This window comes from Gavialis gangeticus, unplaced genomic scaffold (assembly GCF_001723915.1).
Source record: "Gavialis gangeticus isolate Ggan-Ray unplaced genomic scaffold, GavGan_comp1, whole genome shotgun sequence".
NCBI lineage: Eukaryota > Metazoa > Chordata > Crocodylia > Gavialidae > Gavialis > Gavialis gangeticus.
In genome coordinates this window covers 125120061-125142964 of record NW_017729022.1, presented here as the reverse complement: position 1 = coordinate 125142964, position 22904 = coordinate 125120061, and the positions used below count along the sequence as shown (strand labels likewise).

At 42.3% G+C, this 22904-nt stretch overlaps 1 protein-coding gene across 2 annotated transcripts in view; it reads left to right on the top strand.

Annotated features, from left to right (window-relative positions):
• CFAP61 (cilia and flagella associated protein 61) overlaps positions 1 to 22904 on the top strand; it is a 252631-nt gene that overhangs the window by 42448 nt on the left and 187279 nt on the right. For both annotated transcript variants that reach the window (XM_019516128.1, XM_019516127.1), the window contains exons 9-13: positions 1082 to 1173; positions 5657 to 5749; positions 9003 to 9190; positions 17500 to 17539; positions 20836 to 20975. In XM_019516128.1, the coding sequence (XP_019371673.1) occupies positions 1082 to 1173; positions 5657 to 5749; positions 9003 to 9190; positions 17500 to 17539; positions 20836 to 20975 (553 nt within the window). The remainder of the gene's footprint in view (positions 1 to 1081; positions 1174 to 5656; positions 5750 to 9002; positions 9191 to 17499; positions 17540 to 20835; positions 20976 to 22904) is intronic.

Here is a 22904-nt window from a genome sequence, read left to right as displayed (position 1 = left end):
TGCCAGCCAAATTGAGACAGTCAGAAATGCAAATTAATTAGCGCCTAGGAGCTCCCATACAATCTGCCCTTTAAAGTCCAAATTTAACCGTAATAAAAGTTGTAGGAATGCATAGAAAACAGACAAAGGAAAGTCTCTTCTGTTTGATATTTTTAGTTTTTGTTCTTTTAGTACTTCTTTTTGTTCTTCTATTTAGTAGCGCGTGTAACATAAACTATAGCAAAGGGAGTAGCCAGTTTATAGGAAAAACTACTCACCCTTGAATTGCAAGAAAGAATGGATCATTCTGACCATAAAAGGCAGGTGTCTAGGCCTAGGACAGGGTTAGGACTAGATTTATCTCTTGAAGTACCTTCTTGCCCATTTTTTTAAGGATTTTATGACTAGTATCCTCATTTAGAATTTTCAGGACTACGTCATATTTGTCAGTCAGTTTTTCAGTCACTGTCCATCCTCTCCCCATTCTAGATACTATACAAATTATATTTTACTCAGAGGATCCTGAAGTGCAAACTTTAATAAAATGTCACAAGAGTACCTGTGAAACAGGAAATTAAGTATTTTCATTTTATAGATAATAATCATAATAATGTATTTTCCTTTAGTACTTACCATCTAGTCTCACAGCCCTCACTGAAGTATGCCTCACACCATCCCCATGAAGTAGAAAAGTATTATTCCCATATTAAAGGTGGAGAAACTGATAGGGGTAGGTAAAGTGACTTTCCTAATGTCATGGAGCATATGAGAAACAGAGATTGATGCTGTCTACCAAGAGGGTCATATAATATCCAGTCAGTATTCTTACCACATGACCCCTTCAGATGGAGTCAAAATGTTTTAAATCTGAACATGTTAAGAATTCTGTCCAGATTATCCTTCGTTCAAATCCTCTTTTAAAGTCACTTCTACAAAGGTATCTTCACAGTAAATAATCAGATATGATGAATGTTTAGCCATGGTCATAAGAAACATCTTAATAAAGATGTTCTACTTCAAATTATACTTTAGGTACTGCTGTGATATATATATCTCCAATTCATACCTCCGTTTGATGCATTCATTCTTTTTCATTATTTAGATAAAGATAAAAGCAGCCAAACAAGTCAACGAGCAGAATCTGTTTTCTCTCAAAGCTCTGAATGTATTACTGCTCATGATATGGATATTCAGGTAATGATATCAAATATACTTCCCTGGATATTTAAAGAAATGCCATAACTATTGAATTGTGTTAAATATGCTTTATTATTTTAAGTGTTAAGGAAATAAGTTGGGAATTTTTATTGCTTAGCTAAAAACTATGTGCTATCCATGCTTGGTCTCATTATATTCTTCCTCTGTCCTCCCATCCAGAGTTTGTTTTAGGCTCTAAAAATATGAGATTTAATTAAGATGAAGTGATTAAAATAGGATTCAGTTCTATTAGAGGCAAAGTATGATAGTTATCTCAGAGTGCTTTGATAGCCTTAGAAGGAAGCCTGAATATCCCATATGAATACATGCCTCTTCAATAATACAGCTGTGTAACCCAGTTCTTTTTAGAGTTGGCACAGAAAACCTGAAAATAGTGGGCCAGTTTCTCAGCTGTTGTGAGTAAGCTTAGCTCTGTCAAAATCCATTATATTAATGCTAATTTAAATCAGCCAAGGATCTTGCCTATCATTATGAAGTTCGTAATAATTCATCTGAGAATTACTATATTATGGTGATACCAAGATTTTACTTTAAGATAAACTGGGAACCTGAATCAAATACTGCAGCATTTTCAGCACTAAGGTACTTGGTAGTGCCCAGCAGAGCTGGTTAAATGCTTAATTGCTTCTGCAAACTGCTCTAATGCCCAGTTTCTCCTGTACTTTCAAAGAGGTCAGAATATTAAATTGCCTCTGATTTCCAGTCTTTTCACATTACCTTAAAAGGATTACCTATTTACCTGTGCAGAAAGGCAGCGGGAAGTTTTGAATGACTTACAAGCTTTTACAGGGAAAGATTATTTGGAAATTCCTGGCTTTGGGTTGTCATAAGACAAGAAAACCTGGGCAATAGATGTTTGTCTTGTTCTGTGAAAGTTATCCCAACATTTCAAGACTCTTCATGTTCTGCTTCAGAGCAGTTGGAACTCTTCCACTTTGTGTACCAATAAATATTCAATGGAGCAGGGACTTAAACCTTCATCTCCCATGTCCCAGGTGTTAGGACTCTGACAGAGGTGGATCGCTACAGTTCAGGCAGTTTTCTATCCACCTTACAGTGCATTCATCTAACCCATGCTTCCTTAGCTTGTTTGCAAGAATGTTATGGGAGACTGTGTCATGGAGTGGGGCCTAGGAGCAGCTGTGATCCCTCTAGCGCCCCCTGCCGCGTCAAGTAGGCGATCCAGCACCCTCTTTTCTTGCCCGCCACATCTTGTTGGTATGTATAATTTTATAGGGGAGGCTGCCTTACGGTCCCCTTGGACACGGTGCTATGCTTATACTGTCCCCCGTTCCGTATGGAGTGACCTGGTGCACCCCCAGCCTTATGGGCCATGCGTGCCTCCTACCTCCCCTTTAGCACGCCCCAAGCCTCGCAGCTCTTCCGGACGTTATCTGGTCCCTTTCCTTTCTGCACCCTGCCAGGTGCCCTTGGGCTTGTCACGCAACCGGTGCCTCCCTCTAGCGCCCCTGGGCTTGTCACGCAACCGGTGCCCCTTCTCTAGCACCTCTGGGCTTGTCACGCAACCGGCGCCCCTTCTCTAGCACCTCTGGGCTTGTCACGCAACTGGCGCCCCTTCTCTAGTCGTCTGCCCTCTCGGGCTTACTAACAGTACTTGTCCCAAGTGGGCTCAGGCGGCCTGAGCCTTACCTAGCCCCTTTGACCCCTCGGGGTTCCCACCACTGTGGAGCCCCTCTGGGACTCCTTCCATTTGGGCTCAGGCGGCCTGAGCCTTACCTGGCCCCTCTGACCCTTCGGGGTTCCCATCACTGTGGAGCCCCTCTGGGACTCTTTCCCATTTGGGCTCAGGTGGCCTGAGCCTTACCTGGCCCCTCTGACCCTTCGGTCTGGGACTCTTTTCAGTCCGCACCCCTCCTGGGGTTTCTATCACAAATATGCGCCCCTCAGGGGCTTCTCTCAACACGTGCCCTCACCGGGGCCTCTCTCTCTGTTCGCCCCTTCTTGGGGCCGGGATCTAAACCCCCACACTGTAGCACCACACTCTGGCGCTGGGAGCACCCCACCTCTCTGGGGAGCTCCTAATGAGGCCTCCTCCACCCCTACAGCCTCTCCCGGTCCTCCGGTCTAACAATAACTCAACAGAACCATAAGCCCATCGGCTGCAACACAACAGTAAGCCTTCTGGCTATAACACAAAGTCTAGGCCCAACCTGGCTTTCCTGCAAAACGTCCCGGTCAGGGTTCTCTCCACCCATGCCACAATGCAGCCGCTCTGCTCTGCTCTGGTGCTCTTCAGGCTGCCAGAGGTGAACTGCTCACTAGGCTTTGGCCTGGGATGCTTATAAAGGCCCGGCCCTGCCCCCTTCTGGTCATGTGACCAGACTAGTTGCCCTGGCAGCTAGCACCTGGGCTCTCTTAAGGAGTTAAAGCTGCCCTCATTCTTTCCTAGGAACAGGGCACCTCAGTGCCCCTGTGACAGACTGTATCAAAAGCCTTGCTTTTAAAGTCAAGGTATATCATGTCCACTGCTCTCCCTACATCCATAGCACCAGTCATCTCATCATAGAAGGCAATCGTGTTGGTCAGGCATGACTTGCCCTTGGTGAATCCATGCTGACTGTTCCTAATCAGCTTCTTCTCCTCCCAGTACTTAGAAATGGATTTGTTGAGGACCTGTTCCACGATGTTTCTAGGGACTGAGGTGAGGCTGACCAGTCTGTAGTTCCCCAGATCCTCCTTCCCCTTCTTAAAGATGGGCACTACGTTTGCCCTTTTCCAGTCATCCAGGACCTCTCCCAGTCAGAGAGAACCAGACCAAACCAAATACAGCACAGTAAGGAATAGTTGTAGGAGTGGGTGTGAGAAATACCCAGGAGTAGCAAAGACTATTAGCAGAAGAAAAGAAGCTGATAACTGGGAGGTCAAGTCCTATCAAAAAAGGACATTCTCACCTCTTGTGTGGAAAGAATTCAGGAGTCAGGGAAATTATCATGTGCTGTAAAACTGATATCAGTGTTTAGTACTTGATTCTTGGTGTCCAGCCAGTTTATGAATTTTTTTTCCCAAGTTTGCCTTTTAAAGGTGTCAAGTAGATTTCTCTTGAGCACGAAGATAACAAGGTCAGAGTGAGAGTGGCTGTTCTGTGAGAACTGTGCTCCTAATGTTGTTTGTGTGTCTCTGTCCTTTTATATATATTTTTTTCTGTGAGAATTCATTCTGATCCATAGTTACAGTTTAGTTTAACCACGTATTTGCTATGTTGGCATCTCATGCATTTTCCAGGTGTATTGTATGTTAGGAAAGGCACGTGTAGGAACCATGGATTCTGATGGTTTTGTCATGGGGGATGTTGATAGTAGTGGCAGTGGAGAGTTTGCAAGGTTAGGGGTTTGTTTGAAAGCCAGGAATGGAGGGGCTGGATTTTATCTTTGTAGAGTATAAACTGTAGTTGTTTGATGACCCTTCTGATCAGTTTATGTGGGATGGTAGGCGACCATCAGGGCTGTGTGGTTTACAGGGGCATTTCTTTTTGTATTGTAGTAGGGTTTTTTTTCTACGCTAGTAAGTTACTGTGCGCATTTGGATAGCTCTTTGAAATGCATGGTCTACTTCTCTTTTGAAGTGTTCTTGTTGTATAAAGGCAGATTTTAGGCTGGCCAGGTGTTCTCTTTGAAGCAGCTGTGGTGGTGTTTGAGGGCCTGACTGTAGATTACAGGGCTTTTTTGGTGTGTTTGGGATGATTGCTGGTCTTGTGGATATAAGTATGGTGGTCTGTTTTCTGCATATAGTAGTTTGTAGGGGTCCCATCCAGAATATGGATTTTATGGTATCTAAAAAGGTGATGTTAGTGTAGGGTGTATTCCAGCGAAAGTTTGATCAAGTGGTAATAGTTGTTAAACCTGTGGTGGAAGTCAGTAAGTGAGTCCAGATAATGAAAATATCATCTGTGTAGCACAGATGTACTGCCAGGTTGAAGGTGTATTTTTCTAGAAATGTTTTCTCCAGGTGGCTCATGAAAAAGTTGGCATATTGAGGGGCTGTCTTTGTGTCCATAGCTGTGTCCATGGTTTGGAGGAAATGATGACTTTTGAAAGTGGAGTTATGGGTGAGGATGAAGTGAATGATTCGTGCAACATGTTGCAAATCTGGATGTACTTCATGTTCTTTAAGGTAAAACGTACTAACAGCTTTTCCTGGTACAGTCTGTTGCACCTCTGTTAGGTTATTGCAGCTTATTCCAGAGACAAGACTGTCAGGCTGTGTATGCTGTCTGGCCACCTAGTGGTGAAGGAGCAACAGTGCAACTTTGAAGAAAGAGATGTAAAAATGACTGTCACGCCTACTTGATTTGGGTCAGACCCCAATATAATCAGTCCTAGGTCAAATGAAATGTCTGTTTACAGCCTATTAGTCATTCTTTTAAGATCCAGAGGGAAAAAAAGCATGACTGTGGGTTCATGAATGTTCATTTGTCTATTACTAATCACACATTCTACAGATTGAAGCCAAAACTGAAGATATGCCTTCCCAAGCCTCAGATACTGTTGCCACACCATCTCCAACTGGAAGTGTTCAAACTAATGTGTCAGAGGTGAGCTCAGTGTGCAGCAGAGTATTTTGCAAAATACTTGTGCTTTGTGCATTTCTTAATTATGTTAATCTTGTGGTATGGACCTGCTGAAGACTTTCCCATTTTGGTCAGTTTGCCCAGTATTTGATGGTTTGTTCCTTTTTTCTTTATTTTTTTTAAGTCTCAACCCCCTGTACCATATTATCACAACAGAATCTCAGAATTAATTTTTAAAAGTAAATTTCAGAGGAAAGATTGAAATGGTGTGCCCTAAATGCAGAAAAAAGGAACCAGAAATCAAATAGGGAGCCAAGGTTGTTGTTAAAATCCTGATGATTTTAAACCAAACTCCTGAATGTTTGAGGCTGGCAATAATGCTTTCCATGCAGCTGTGCCCCTGCATCACAGAAAAGTCATCTCTCACTGGCCCAGAATAAGCCAACATGAGGAGAATCATATGGGGCCTGACTGGATCTGGGGCAGCTATAGTCATACAGCTCCTGTAGTCGGCAACCTCTGCATTGCATTCTACTCTCTGCCTGGTGAGCAGTGGATTCTGTGTTTCCTCCTCCCCATTCTCCCAAAGCACCTGTTTCTTTTCCCAACCAGATCCTATTTACTTGGGCTTTTATAGGGGGAGGCATTGTTGCTTTCATTCAGAATGATCAGTGAATTTCAAAGAAACTGAATAATTGGCTGTTTCCCAACACTATCAATGCTGTGAGATTTGCTTTTACTCTTTCATAATGCATGATTTTTGTATAATTTTATTCAACCTTTTAGTTTGTAAAAGATCAGTTTTCAAAAAGTACGTTTTGTTGTTTGCTTTTTAATTATAAATGAAATATAGAATGTCCTAAGACCTGTCCTTTCACTGCTAAGTAGAAGTTGAATTTAGTAGACCAGGGTTGTCCAACTGTTAGCCTGCTTGTAGTTCTGGAGGGGTTGAGTTGCAGCCTGCAGGGCTTGTTGGTGCAGCTGCCAGAGCTATTGTGTTGGCACAGCTCTGGAACTCAGTGGGAGGAAATCCAGGTCTTCCATTGCTGTTAGGAACTAAAATCAGCAGCAGGAGAAAAGGAAGGGCAAGCGTGGCAGTGCACCTTTGGGTGCTTGCCACTTTAAGGGCTTGAGCAGGCTGTGAGGCAGCCTGCAGGTAGGAGCCAACCCAATCAGGTGGTCACATGACAGCCAGGAGGCCACCTGATTGGAGCAGGGCTGAGTAGCCTCAGTATAAGAGCAGGACCTGAGGAGCCGGGCCTGCAGTTGCAACTGGAGAGCTGAAGGTTGAACATCTCCCAGCCAGATCCTGCTCCCAAAACAACTGGAGGTCAGAGTAGGAATTATGGGGATGGAGGAGGTTCCTGAGGACCCTGTTTGGGGTCCAGCACCTTTAGAAGGGGGCTCAGTGCCTGTGGCCTGCTGAGAGGAGAACTCAGGATAAGCCCAGAGAGGAGCTGTATGCACAGGGGCTTTGTGAGAGAGCAAGAAGGTATGAAAACTGGTCCTAGGGCATGACCTGAAACTACAGCCTGCTGGGGTTGGATGGTGTGGTGGGGCTCCCTGTGACAGGGCAGTCCCCAGGAAATACCACACCTGTGCCTCCTCAGTGAAAGGCAAGTATGGGGTGCTGGAAAGCCTCAGCCCCCATTGCCCTGCGGGTGACCCTGTGGAGGGTAAAGGCTAGGAAAGTACACCCCAACAGAACAGCATAGGGCCAAGGCCCACAGAGTGAGGGCAGTGTGGGGAGGGGCCTGAGAAGCTGGACCCATATGGGAGAGAGGGCTAGCTGCTCAAGAACCTAGCCAGAAAACCTTTGACTGGCCTGTGCTGGGGCCAGGACTAGGATGGTTGAAAGGCAAAAGCACCCACTGTGAGCGACAGCCAGAGCCAGTTGCCTAGAGTCCGAAGTGGCTTAGAGGTGAGGCCAGGGCCTGCGAGGCCAGAGGTCCCATAGGGGGCTACTGCTGAGAGTGAAATGGGTGTAGGAAGTTTGTAGCCCTGAATGATGGCGGAGGTTAGGCTGCCTGAGTAGGAGGGATCTGGGCTGGGGTCTGAAAGTCAGCCGGGAATATAGTGTAGGGCTGGAGCTTATAGTGATGCCATCTGCAAGGCATGGGACATGGTGAAGGGAAGGTCAGAGCTGTGTATATCACCTTTGGCATCAGGGCATTAAAAATGGGCAGCTTCCCACCTAGAAACATCAATTCAATTACATCAAAGGTGTGGCAGGAGAGTCAGGTGGGGGGACTGCCCTAGGCAACTGGGCATGCCGATATTGTAAGTGGCCTTGAGACGGTCTCCTGTCACAGCAAGCAACAGTGGTATTAATCCCTGGGTTCTGGAGCCACGTCATTGCAGTGGCTCCAGCATCTACACTGACAAGTCACCACCAGAGGTGGGTCATCCAGTTAGCAAGAAGTTCTGCATCCCAGATCCAACGTACAGGGCCAAATGAGTTGGCTGCCCCTGCACCAGACCATTGGATTTGCATTGGAACTCAGGGAAAGTACCACTGGGGCAGGAGTTTTGTCTCTCTTTTGTTCCATAGCATTTAATATAGTTTTGTCCTTCTGGTCCATGACTAGGACTTCTAGGCATGATGATGATACAAATTATAAATAGTGAAACTAAAGTTTAACTCCCTGATGGAGGCCTGAAAGGAGAATTTTTCTTAGTTACTTCTTTTCCTGAAGTGGCAGTGAATATAGTACAAATACTCTTAGATAAAAAAAATTGTATTTCTGTTAGTAAAATGGAACTTGTACAAATAGTATGCCAAATTTGATTCATGCCCTGATTTGGATGGGGTGTGTGTTAGCAGAGAATTTGTCCCATGGAATTGTAAACATTTATAGTTCTTTTATTCTTTTCTTCAGTATAGTATCAAAGCTGTGCTGTTTTTCTTCAGATATTCTCTTCATTGTTCTACCGTTTAAATATAGCAATACAGATTTCTACTTGTCTTTTTAATATGGCTAAGAACAAAATCTTTACATTAAAATATTTCTAAATCTGAATATGTATTATTGCCTCATATAGGCATTCTAATGAGAACTATTAGTTTCTGAATATATTTGTTTCTTTTAAAAGTGCTTAAAACCTCTTACAACAGGCATTAACTGTTTTATAAATTTGCATTCCCCCTGCCCTGCTTAAACTTCTTTCTTTGTCAAAAGCCCTTCTTTTCTGTATAGAATGATGTAACAAGAATGATGCAACAAATCTCATTCAACAAAAAGTGAAATCTGATTTTATTTGGGTCTTCTTGCTACAGAAGGATGGAACAAACATTGTTTCCAATGCTGAATTGCCCTTAGGTGATGTCACAGGCACAGATTTTAAAACCACTGGGATACCTACCCTGGAGACTGATGAGGAAGATGCCTTTCATCCTGTGTACAGAGGAGCTGTATCTGCCTTCTGCATTCAGCTGTTTTGTATTGATGAGAAGCATGAAGCAAGGTATGTACAGATATATAGGAATTTGGTTTCCAGTTTTCAGTAACAACTTACTGTAACACTCTATTAGGTATTAGGTATGACAGGTTCTACTAAAGTTAAGCTTGAATTAGTTTCCACCTAACCTCTTGTATGCATTCACTCATATTTTTTAAAAATCTTTTACCTTCTACCTGAAATTGTCCAAAGGTTCTCTCTGATGGTATGCCCTGAGCAATATAGTGTTTACCAGGCTGCAGTGTTTAACAGCAGCTGCACTTCTTGGGAAAACCATGGATTAACATGAAGAGTACCAGATGTTAGGTTTTTGTCACTGTTGCTAGTTAAATAGAAAGTGGGGAGTTGGGCTTTTTTTACTGCCCTGACAATAGATATTCCTGCTTCCATTCTTATTTTCCAGGGTTTTCAAGTATTCTGTCAACTTAGTAGTATCTACCCCAGAGGGCTATCCTGGTTGGATGTGTCTTTAACCTTGAAAGGTAGCACCTGATTACCTTAGACTTTACAGGCCTTAGTGCTGTACAGGAGGGATGCAAATTTGCTTCAAAGAAATTCCTTTGTATTTCTCACAGCTCTTTGGAAATGTACCAATATATCCCTGTATTAGAAAAAGCCATGTTAGAAATGATTATTCTGAGTGGAAATGTTATTAAGCCCCCGGCTACCAGGTGAAAGAGGAAAGGTCTGAAATTGTAATTTCTGGAATTCATTGCCATAAGATGCAGAAACTGACAATTTAATCAGTTTCAAAAGAGATTTAGACAGATTTACATAGGATAGGTCCATCAGTGGATACTAAAGAACACAACAGGTGCAAGTTCCAAATTTGGACTTCCTGGGCCACTAAATCCTGGAAGCTGTAAAGGAAGAAGGGTGAGAATAGATCAGTCTGGATGGACCCTGTTTAATTACTCATTTCCTTAGCACCCACTCAGTCTCTGTGAGATACAGGATTCTGAGCTAGATGGAACTCTGGTCTGATCCATTATGGCATCCCTTATGTTCTTATGTGTAAATACTTCTCAGTATTCAGAAAGAGAGAAGGGCACAGGCCTATCCAGGATCTCAGACTCTTTGAATTTCATATAGAAAAATTAAATTCTAAATTGTGTCTGGATACAGTAACACCACCCAAAATAGAAGACTGTGTGCCCAGGACTTTGTCATCATTTACATAGGGATACATCTCAAGCACAGAATGTATTTCAAATTTTTTATGAGAATAGCAACTAGCAACAGCAATACAACATAGATTCATGGATTGTAAGGCCAGAAGGGACCTTGGAAGATCATCTGGTCCAGCCCCCTGCACCAAGCAGGAAAGAAAGCTGGGGGTCAAGTGACACCAGCAAGGTGACTGTCTAGTCTCCTCTTGATGATTTCCAGGGTAGGTGATTGCATCACCTCTGGTGGCAGCTTATTCCACAATCTGGACACCCTGATTGTGAAGTTTTTCCTAATGTTGAGCATGAATCAGTCTTCCAGGAGTTAGTGGCCATTACTCCTCATTTTCCCACTGTGTGCCCTGGTGAACAATTGCTCACCAAGCCCTTGATGTACTCCCCTAGTGTAGCAGTAAGCTGCTACCAGGTCCTCTCTCAGCCTTCTTTTCTTCAGGCTGAAGAGTCCCAGATTGTTCAGTTTTTCCTCATATGGCTTGCTGTGTAAGACCCTGATCATATGGTTGGCTCTTCTTTGGACTTTATCAAGCTTGTCCATGTCCTTGTTAAAGTGTAGCACCCAGAACTGGATGTGGTACTCCAGCTGCGGTTTCACCAGTGCTGAGACCACATATTACCTATTGGGATGGTGCAGTGACCATTTATTTTAAAGTAGGAGAATGAATGTCCTTTTTTATTTAGATCAAAGGTATCAAACATATAGACTACAGATCCAGCTTGAAGAATGGTTTTGTATTGCCACCATGACCCGAAGTATTTAAGGCTGAAGTACTGAATCCCTTTTCCAGTTCAGTCTTCACAAATAGGAGCAACAATCAGATGATGAGTGCAATTGGCAACCAACATAAGGAAGGACAAACAGCATAGAGGAGTAGAACAGATTAGGAATTATTTCAAGAAGATGTTTTCAAGTCAGTAGGGCCAGATAGGATGCATGCTAGGATGCTGAAGGAATTACCTGATATTAATTTTAGGGCCAGTAGCTATCCTCTTTGAGAACTCCAATCAGGATCCTCCATGTAGTCATTAGCTATCCTCCAGGTCAAGTCCCACATGCCTGGAACAAGGCAAATATGACATCCATCTTCATGAAGCATAAGGAGGAGGATCTGGGGAATTACAGATCTGTCAGTCTGACCTCCATACCTGGAAAGATCATGGAGCAGGTCTTCCAGGAATCTTTTTTGAAGCATCTAGGGAAGAACAAGGTGACAAGGAACAGCCAGTATGGATTCATCAAGAGCAAGTCATTCCAGACCAAATAGATTTCCTTCTGTGATAAGATGACAGGGTCTGCGGATTGGGGAGAGTAATGGATTGATATACTTTGGCTTTTGACTTTGTCTCTTAAGGCAATCTCATTAACAGGCTAAGGAAATACAGTCTAGAGCAGGGGTTCTCAAACTGTAGTATGCATACCCCTGGAGGTATACAAGACATCTCTGGGGGGTATGTGGAGAAATTGTGTATTGGCGGATTGAATTTTCATTATAATAATAATTGGTATTTAAGGTGTTAAAATATAAAAGGTATGCTGGTAGGGGCACACGGGCAGCTGGTAAATCTGGAAAAGGGTACGCAATAAGAAAAGGTTTGGGACCCTGTGGTCTAAATGGAAGTAGTGTGCAATGGATACATAACTGGTTGAATCATCATAGTCAATGAGTAATTATCAATAGCTCAATGTTAGTTGGTAGAAGGTATCAAGTGGGGTTCCCCAGGGGTCTGTCCTTTGTTACTGTTTAATATCTTCATTAATGACTTAGACAATAGGATTGAGTGCATGCTTAGCAAATTTGTGGATGACACCAAGTTGGGTGGAGTTGCAGATTCTCTAAAGGGTAGGGCTAGGATCGTGATTGACCTAGAAAGACTGGAGAAACGGGCCTCAATCATTCTGTTGAGATTAAACAAGGACAAGTTCTGCATTTAGGACAGAATAACATCATGCACAAATAATGACTAGGGAATGACTGCCCAGGCTGCAGTACTGTAGAGAAGGACCTGGGGGTTATAGTAGATCGTAATTTGAATATGAGCCAACAGCATGCTCTGTTGAAAAAAAAAAAAAGCCAACAGCATACTCAGTTGGATTAACAGTGTCACTTGCACATTGAGAGACGCTTGTGAGGCCCCACTTGGAATACTGAGTCCAGTTTGGGGCCCCAGACTTCAAGAAGGATGTGGCAAGTTTGTCAAGAGTCCAGCACAGAGCAACAAAAATGATAAAGGGTCTTGGAAGCAAAACTTACAATGAGAGGCTGAAAGCTCTGGTGTTACTTAGTCTGGAGAACAGATTACTGTGGGAGGATTTGATGTCTTCAAATATCTGACAAGCAGTTATAGAAAGGATGGAGACGGTCTTTTCTTTGTAACCAGAATGATTTTGCAGTGGCCAGGGCTACCTGTATTGCCCCTTTATATACTCTCTGGAAATTAGACTGGGTGGGGAGAAAGGTATTTACAGCTGGATCTCAACAATAAATGGTGATCCTCCTTGACTAGACTCAGGACCAAACAGATGCCTGTAGCTGTTTTGGCTGGATGTAGACTTTCCATTCCAAAGGCGAAAAGATGTTGCCCGGCTGGAAGACACTATCCATTATGCTTTAGAATGTTCTTTATATAATGACATAAGGAGAAAGTATTTATCACCATTCTTACAGAAATTGATATACTTTCTTTGTGACCATAGGGGACAGGACTAGGAGGCATGGCCTCAAGCTTCAGCAGGGGAAGTTTAGGTTGGAGATTAGAAGGAACTTTCTGACTGTGAATGGGGTCAAGCAATGGAACAGGCTACCTAGAGAAACTGTGGAATCTCCCTCTTTGGAAGTTTTCAAGAATAGGTTGGACAGACACTTGACTGGGCCAGTTTAGTCAGGAATGATCCTGACGTGAGCACAGCCTGGACTAGATGACCTTGTGAGGTCCCTTCCAGTTCTACTTTCCTATGATCCTGTTGAAATCTTCTCAAATCTAAATTTTTATTTAAAAAAAATCTAAATTTTCTGTGGTGACTGTAGATAGGCCTCTTCTAAATGTAAACTGGTCATGCCGTTGATGTTTACGTGGGTCTACAGGCAGTTTGATAGTGTAGGCCAGAGGAATAAGTCCCCTCTGTTAATCTGATTGGAGTGTCAGCCTTATTGTCCCGTGACTATCTATCTCTGCCAAAATTATTTGATCGCTGATCATATTAGTGGGTAAATGTAGATAAGGAGTGGAAATAAAGCGCACACATATGGAAAAAGCAAATGGAAATTGAGATTTGCTGTAGGGAGAGAAGTACAGGAGACTCTTGAAGTCAGAGAAATGAGGAGGAAAATAGAGCATGTGACACAAGGGTCAGGGATAACAATGAACCAAAAATGAACGAGGTTTCTTAGTGATGAATGAAACTGAGCAGGGAACTAATAATAAAATGTTCAACTACATATAAGCAGTATTCTCCCATAGATCCTTAGCAGGACCTCACACTAATTTCATGGCCATTCCATTGTGCATTGTGGGGAGTATGTAGTTCTAAACTTATTCCCCTGACCATAAGCCATATTTTAAGCACAGAATTTTCCTCTTTCCTTCAAATGAGGCTCCTGATCCTGATGATTTGCTGCTCAAAAAAACACCCTGAGAAGACTTCAAAGATCAATTGCTTATTACAGTACTTTATTCACTGGAGCTTATCTATAGAGGATAATTTACTAGTATAATTATCTCATTATAATATCAGTTTAACTTGCTAGGTGGACAGAATAATAAGAGCATACACACAGGGACTTGTACTGATATAACTATCAAGGAATAACTATACCATGATCGTTATGCCAGTACATTTCCTAATGTGGATGATCCTTGAGGCTTACGGTAAAGTATCCAAACACTTTATTCTCCAGAGAAGATTATAGTATACAGAAACTTTCCTAGATGCATTTTCTCCAGAACAAGTTCTCTTTCATAGTGGATCTGACAAAGAATTTGCCAGAGGCAGTAAGAACCAATAGAAGTGAAGTTACAGATTGCTAAGTTTGAAGTACCTGCAGCACATTTCAATGAGACAGCCTCTGTAGGCCCTGGGCAACTGACATTATCTGAGCTTCAGTGACTTCTAGACAGTCCAGGAACAGACTGTAATTAGGAATAGATTTCAAAATTTCCTCCAGTACCAACTGCACTAACCAATGATGCATCTTGTTTGGAATGAGAAGCCCATCCAGAGAAGTTAGGCTCTCAGGGCATTTGGGTCCTGATCCACAAAGGTGTTTAGGTGCCTAATTTCTATTGATTTCCACCTAAATAGGTACAGGAGGCCCATATAACTTTGAGCAACTAAATCTTATTCCTTTTGAAGCACAGAAGGTGAAAGTATATTATCTGGGTAGGGTGGCAATCCTATTTGTTCTGAGAACTATGAGGTACTTTTGGTGTCCCATAAGGTAGCTTTGTTTCAAAAGTACTAATAGGCTACCAAATTATACGTAAACCAGAAATGCCAGTGTCATGGCCCCTGAGTCAGGGAGCCTGTATGGACAGAGCTAAGCAGTGTCCCACAAGATGCATTCTATAGCCACTTACCTTGAAGAGCAAGAATATTGATGTTTAAACATATTTGAAAAGAGATTTGCTGTATCTGCAAGTATCTATTGTATTCCCAAGCAGAATAGCTATGTAATATTCTTTGTATATATTAGCCACATTATCTTCCCTATATGGATTTACCAAGAAATCTTGCTTAGATTCAATATTAAGAAATCACAGCTTGGGCTTGTCCGAAAGAAGAAATTGATAGCACAGTTATCCTGCTGCAGCTGTTCTGGACTAACCGCCTTCACAGGCATTCTGTTCTGAAATAAAAAATAAAATAGAGGAATTAAGGACAGAGGTGGCCTTTTTATATAGCAGATGAGGGAGGGGACAGACAGCACAGAGGCAGATAGGGCATGGAGCAAAAAACAGAGTAACATAAGGCAAGGAGCAGAAAGCAAAGCAGCAGATCATCAAGGAGCTCAGCGCAGAGAACAGAAAGCAGAGCAACAAATAAAGCAGGGGAACGGGATGGCAGTGGCATTTGGAAAGGGTATGATGCTTAATTTGTGTTATGGTTGCCAAAAAGGGCAGACCCCACTGCAACCCCACTGCTCTAAAGTAAAATTACTTTTTTTTTTAAATGGCATATCCATGCAGATCAGTTACTCTGGAATAGCTATACCAAAATAGTTATTCTGCTACAGCACTGTTAGGATTTTCTTCTTTATGGGTGAAGCTGATTTCAGAGCTAAGAATGTCCACATCTCTGCCCTCTTGCAGTTTTGTTTTGTTAGGGGATGTATCTTTATTTTGTTTCTTCACCTTTGTATTCTTCCCTTTGACATTTTCCCCTCCATGCATTGTTGTTGTTGTTGTTCAAAGCATGTTCACCTTGCTTATCACTATACACTGCAGATTGCAGTCTCCTCTAATTTTTTTTAGAGACATCTCTGGAACAATTTAGACTGCAAGATGGATATCTTTGGAGTCATTCTTTATCTTTTAAAAAACTTTTATTGTAAGATTATACTTACATATTCTCATCTCCAGAGTTAAATCTTGAAATTTAAATAGTTGTGTGTGTGTATGTTTACTAAATATGTATATGTGTGTATATCTTTATAGATGTATATATTTTTTGTTCACTTAAGTATGTGTTTACTTTCTGCTGTGAAAGAAACTGACCATCATGGCAGTGGTAATAACATAGGTATGCGAGGGGATGGCAGGAGATAGCCTTGACTGGGATTGGTATCTGAGAATTTTATCCTAAATGAGTTCCTGCTGACCCTGCCTGAAGGTGCATAGATCCAAGAGTGGTAATTTGCTGAAAGGTAACAGTTACAGAGGTGTTATCTCTTAAGCCTTAAGGGGAATTTGATAGTGAAGATTTTGTACTATCCGTTAGAGTCTTCAGATGTTCCATGTCTCCAAATCTAGAAGCAGAATGTGGGCTCTTAGTACCCTGGAAGAAAAACATGAATGAGCTAACCCACCAACCCACTTGTAATTAAATTATTTGGTACTTTGGGACCAAATAACTCTTTAAGTTCCTCTGGTTCTGTCTCCGTTCTTGAGCTCCCTGTTGCCAAGAAAATACTGGGCACTGGAGAACAGGAAATTATACTGTTACAGGTTTACTGTACAACAGTTGCTGCCCATTATCCAAGCCCCACTGTTTGCTGTTGTGTCATTTTTTCTATTTATCCTGACAGTTACTAATGCCTCCACTAAAACTTATGATTCTTTCCATTTTTATTGGTACTGAAAATATAGGAATGATGTTTGCTTTATTGTTGATTCCAACCTTTATAAAAATTCTTAAACAGTTGTCTGTACTGGTCATGTTTAAAATAGATGTTTGTTTTGAGAGAATATTGCATAAAATGTCTGCATTATTTTGGTTCATGGTTATAGAACTGTCATATTCTTGCACATAAGGAAAAGAGAATAAAATTATTAGGTCTGTATTGTCCTGTTAAACTTGAACATTGTGTTTCACTGCTCCCATAAAAAGTACAAGGGAATTATTCAAAAAGAGTAGGTAAAAATAAAAAGAGGAGAAATGTTCAGGAACAGTATTCAGATTATTGATGTTCCTGTTATTTTGATAGGGTCTATTGGATATATAGCAATGAAACTATAGTTCTTTTGGTGCATCATGGAAAAAAAACTTTATCCATAGCAGCAACTGAGGTTTGTAATCTCAGTAATTGGGCTTATTCTAAATAAATGCAATTCTGGCAACATTTCTGAAAGTTTCCTAAATGGTACTTTTCAGTTAGCAACATCTGATTTTATTTTATTTTTCCTCCGATCTTCCTCCTAATGAAGAGGGGTGTTTGTTTTTTTCATTTTTGTTCTTTTACAACCTAAAATCTTGGAGTTTACTGTTGTTTAGTGCTGCTTTAAGCTTTAGAACCTGACAACTGAAGTAGAGCATACACTTCTGCAATTGATTGATACCATACTAGAAGGAATGTCTTCTTAGTAAGTACGAACAAGTGCCTAGATGAATAGGGAATGATGAAGCTTTTGAAATATGCAGTAGTTCTTAGATATGACCTTGTTTGTTTATGTAACAATGTTTGTTCTTGGTTGCAGGTCAATGGATTTCTTACATTTCATTTTCAACCTTTTCCCAGTATGTATAAGCAAAATCTTTAAGTGAAACAAGTTTTTGTTTTGTTTTATTTTTCATTGAAAGCTAGTGAAAATGGTATGATAAAAAATAAAATCAGTTGTAGATACAGAGCCATTCCCAGTGCAACTTGGTAGGGGGTTGCAGGGAGGATATTTCTGAGAGGTTTTACGAATAGTGTTGAAAACCTACTTATCATTTGACGGTTGATACTTCTTAATGCTATGAAATCCACATGCTTCCTATGTGTTGCAAAGTGCCATGGCTCACGAGGATCAAGTGTAGGGCTAGTTATCCAAATCTGGTACTGTTTGAGCAAGACATTCTCAAGATACAGCCTTCCTGGAAAAAAAATCATATCAATATTTTTCAGTTCCTCTTACTTTTCTATATGCCCCTAGAACTAAAGCTGTAGCTGCAGTATACCCCAAACTGGTGTCACCCTCTGGGAATTAATCTCAGCTGGTGTCTGGTGCTACTATCCTTTTTGAGAAGCAATATGTAAAAAGTTGCTCATAGTAAAAGTTGGATCTACAATGGATTTGAGCCAAGTTGACAAACTAGAAAAATTATGCATGCACAGCAGGCTTGAAGCTCTGTAAGCCAGAGTGCTGTAGTCAGTCCTTAGTCTTTAATTGGTGGGTGTCACATGGTACTGTGCTGTGGCTGTTAAACATGAGCAGTGCTGCTGAAGAAAAAGTTTGTTCTACCCTTGGCAGGTTCTTGAAAGTGTATATAGTGCATGTCAGATGCTTTTTGCCTGCATTCTGCAGGGGCTCTTTTTCTAGAAGTTTTGCCTGGTCGAGAAGCCATCTTGCTTTAAGAGCAGACCAGCTTTGAGGGGAATCAAAGAGAAACAACCTGTAGTTCCTATAAATATCAGTATGTTCCTAACCTCAAGAATGCAGGGAGACCTAATCTAAAGATCAGCATTAAAGGTAATATGCATTAATATGATACCAGAAAATTGTCTCCAGTTAAGCCAGTAACTTGTTTACTATGAAAAATAAACATAATAGATGGATTGCAGCTTCCAACAATAATTCCTCCTGCCCTATGCAAATCACTGGGTCACACCTATCCATTTCATCAAACAAAGTTCTGTAGTTTCTTGTAACACATGGTCTGAAGAAAGTGTCAGGCACTAAAATTCCAGACACACAGCCTTTTAAAACAGTCTTGGGGAAACTCATTATATTTTTCTCTTGACAAAGTGCCTTAGAAAAATCAAGCAATACTCATACTACAATAAACATTTTAAAAGGCTAATCTAACCTGGAGGCTGCATTTATGTTGTGCTTCTCCACCCCTGTTAAGATGGAAATCCTAGTGCAATCTTAACTGTAGTGACTCTACTCACTAATATACTGCAGTGCCACATTAGGGTGAGGAAGGAGCAAGTGATACAGATTTGGGGTTCTGTGAACCAGGTGCTCCCAATATGCGAGTGCTCCTATTTATCTGTTAATTTTAATTTTCAAAATGCTCTAAAATCCACATGCAAAGTGAAATTATTTTGAAAAGTAGCATTTCACGGAAGGGGCTGGGTAGACTTTGTAACTAAGTACAGACATTCAAAAAGCCAGAGGTTGAATCAATTCAGTTTTTGTGGGTTAGTGAAAACTGGCAGGCTGAGGGGGCAGGGAGGTTTAACCCCCCCAATCCCCAGCTGCACAGGACCCCGGCTTGCCTACGAGGGGAGGGAGCCCCTGCCAGGCCCCTGCCCCCTCCCTGCTTCGGCAGAGTGTGGGGGGCATGGCCACACCCCAGCATGGGACTTGCATACTGAGGCAGGGAGGCCCTCCTTGGCCCCAGACCCCGGCCAGAGTTTGCCTAGGGGAGGGCAACCCCTGCCAGGCTTTTGCACCCCAACCACTTGAGCTCCAGCAGCAAGTGGGGGAAAATCCTGGGAGGGGCTGCTCCACCCCCATTAGGCAGACCCTGGCTGTGGTCTGGGGCTGGGTTTCCCACTCCCACACGTTTCTCAGCCAGCTTGAGCGGTAGTAGTGCCCCAGCTAGGGACTGGAGAGGCAGGGCCAACCTTGCTCTGCTGGAGCAGACAGCACAGCACAGCCAAGGGCTGCAAAGCATCCTGGGATGCTGGGGGACTGTGATTTAACTTGAACCAGGAAGGGGTCTGTGACAGAAGTTCCATAAGCTAGTTTGGCCTAAATCAATTAAGTCTGGTACTACATACAACTACGTTTATCTTAAACCAGTTTCAGCCATTTGAAAGTGGTTTATGTGCACTGAATTTCTGTTGTGTTACTGGAAAAAGGGAAAACTGAGCACCAGTTGAGATAAATGAATCAGTTCATTCCTGTTAAAACTATTGTGTCAGGCTGTTTTCCTCTATTTGGAATGTTCATATCCATTGGAAATCATTCATAACTTTGTAGTTATAATTTACACTGCTGCAGTCCTCCTGCACTGCAGAAGAATACCTGGGAGTAGAGTGCAGAGTTGTATGCTCCCTTCTACTCCCATATGTTGTCTCCAGCTGGTAGATGTGCTCCCCACAATTCATCAGTTACCTCCATCCAGCCTCACTAGTATCCTCAGTCCTAGTAGGAGTTATGGAGACCCAGAAGGAAGGCAGAGCTGACAGCTGAGTGGCAGAGAATGCATTTCAGGAAGCCTTGCATATTTCTCTCCCTGCCACCCCTTCTTCTAGAAAAATCTAGGGAAATTCATTGGTCCAAAATGCTATTGATTCCAAGTAGTACTAACCAGAAGTGCCATGTATCATGGTCCTATACTTTACTTTTCTGAAAGCCAAGAATTAAAGTAAAGCAAAGCAAACTTAAACCTCTAACAACCAGGATGTAAAAAGTGATATATACACCAGTTCCCCCTCACACCCTTACTTCTGCCTGCCTTTCAGCAATGCCCCAACCTATCCCTAAACGACTGCACAGCATCCTTTCCATTTGGATGATATGAAACAAAGTGAGGAAGTGTTATGTTGATAGAGCAGGATAAAATGTAAGAGCCTGTCCTCACTAAGGGAAGAGTGGTGTTTTAGAGGCCTGGATGATAAGCTTGAACTGAAAGTCTCTCTTCTGTTATCAAGTTTGTAATAGCTTATAAAGTTCTATATGTGGCTCAGCCATGACTTGAAGAACAGGCACTGTACACCAAGTGAGAGCAATATGGGTAATTTTATGTGGTTCCAGCAATACAGATAAATTTTAAATGTGGCTCTACATATACAGAAGTCAGTCTTAAGCCTAAGTGGAAACCTTTTTTCACAGCTGTTAAAATCACTAATTACTTGTATTCTTTATAAATCTTTCCAGGACAAAGATTTTTGCATCATCACTGTGCCTCATCTTGTGCCAGAATTTCTGCTAATCCAGAATTTTGTCCGAGTTGTTCCTTTCAGAAACTCTACACTTGACCAGGAGCTCTATGTGTTTCATCGGGCAGGACTGCTCAAGTTAGTACAATGCTTTTATATGACCCAGTATAGCAACTAAAAAGTACCACAGAGATAAGACAAAGGTGACTTTTAATTTAAAATTCAATCATTCGTAACTTTCTTCAGTGACACTACAAATGGGAAATTGTTATCGTCCCTTGTGCCTGCGCCCTCCAACCTTTGCACCTCGCCTTCCCCCAAGCAGCCTCGCCCTTTCACCCCCTGCAGCCTCTGTCCTCCCGCCTCTCCCCCCACCACCTACCCTTGCTCCAACACTGGTGGGCTCCAGCCTGGAGCACAGAACACAGTCCCAGCCCAGCTCTATAGCAGCGGGGTCGGGGTAGGAGCGAGGGCCAGAGCCAGGGCTATGGCTGCAGCAGATGCCTGCCCCCATCCCCCCCCCCAACCTTGTACTCAATTCCAAGACAAGGGGCTTTTTTCTCCATGTTAAATGGGGTTAAGAGGAGACTCACCTTGGAATCAGATGCATCTGGTCATTTAGAATCATGGTCACAACTTGAGACTCTGCTTCATTTAATTTAAGAGAACTCAGGTGTTTAGGAAGCTTACTTGAAAGCAACTATAAAGTATATCTTTAAACTCAGCTCTTTTACAGTAGGTGAGACCCAAATCTAGTTTGGTTATGTAGGTTTCTACTGCTGGCATTGGAATGCCTAGAACCTAGCTACCTTGCTCCAGGAAGTGATCCAATGGGGCCAGGGCTAGACACTGAGGTTCCTTATAGTCGGGAGATTTTGGCATTTCTGAAGTGCAATCCAGAAAGCCCATAGGAAATGCTAAGCATACATGTTTGTTTGAACTGCAGCCCCTATCAGGATCTTAAGTATCTGTACATTAGATAGCTTGGTTCACTTGCAGTCCATAAGATCTACTCCTGCTTTGGAAAACAGATGCCTAAATGACCCATGCTAGTCGTCTTCTCCGTAATACCATAGCATGGAAGTGACCAATCTGCAGCATGGGTACCACAAGTGGCATGGGCAGCCTGTGTGAGTGGCACATGGCAGACTGGGGAGTGGCAGGCAGCACAGGGGCAGATAGAGCAAGGAGCAAAAAGAAGTGCAGCAGATCAGGTAAGGAGCACAGGGCAGGGAGTAGAAAGCAGAGCAGCAGATTGGGTAGATGAAAGGGATCAGAGTGGCACTCAGGAAGGGTGGGGTGCTTATTTTCTGCCATGCCTGCCAAAGAGGTTGACACCCACTGCCTTAAGGATTTGAACACTCACCCTGGGAGTAGAAGATCTGTTTTCCTGGCTCTCCTCAGCCTGTGGGGATTAAAACCCACTTCTGTCAGCTCCCTTTTGAGTGCCCTCACCACCTGGCTACAGAATAATCAGGAGTAGAAGGGATACTCTATATACCTCCTGTTGAAGATGAGTTCTTTGACCTGTATTATACAAGAGGTCAAATTAAATGACCCTTATGGTCCCTTCTGGCCTTAAATTCCATACATCTCTATGAAAACATCTCTTTAGCTGCTATCCTGCAGCATGCCTCTGCTTCAAGTGCCTTGCTGCACTTCTTTGCTGCCTGCTTACTGCATTATTCATATCTTTCCAATTTTCATCAAAGCCTGCATACCTTTTGAAGTAACATGTTTCTAAAACACACAGCTGTGGACAATGTTAACTTTATTGCTAAGCATCCATTACCTTATTTACCTTGAATTTTGTGTTTTGTAGTGCTCTAAACTTTACTGTTTTCTGAGACACTGGCAAATTTGCAGTGCCCTCTTCAGGAATGGTAGACATAGAGATGTTATCAGGCGGTTAATTCTTCACAACATTGTTAACAGCTATGTCCCAGAATAGGTCATTATTGTCCCTATGAAGGGCAATTGTTTTCTTTTATGACAGGACTAGGATTAACCTTAATTTTCTCCATATGTTTCTTACCTGTCTAAACCAAAAAGTATTGGGTATGTAAA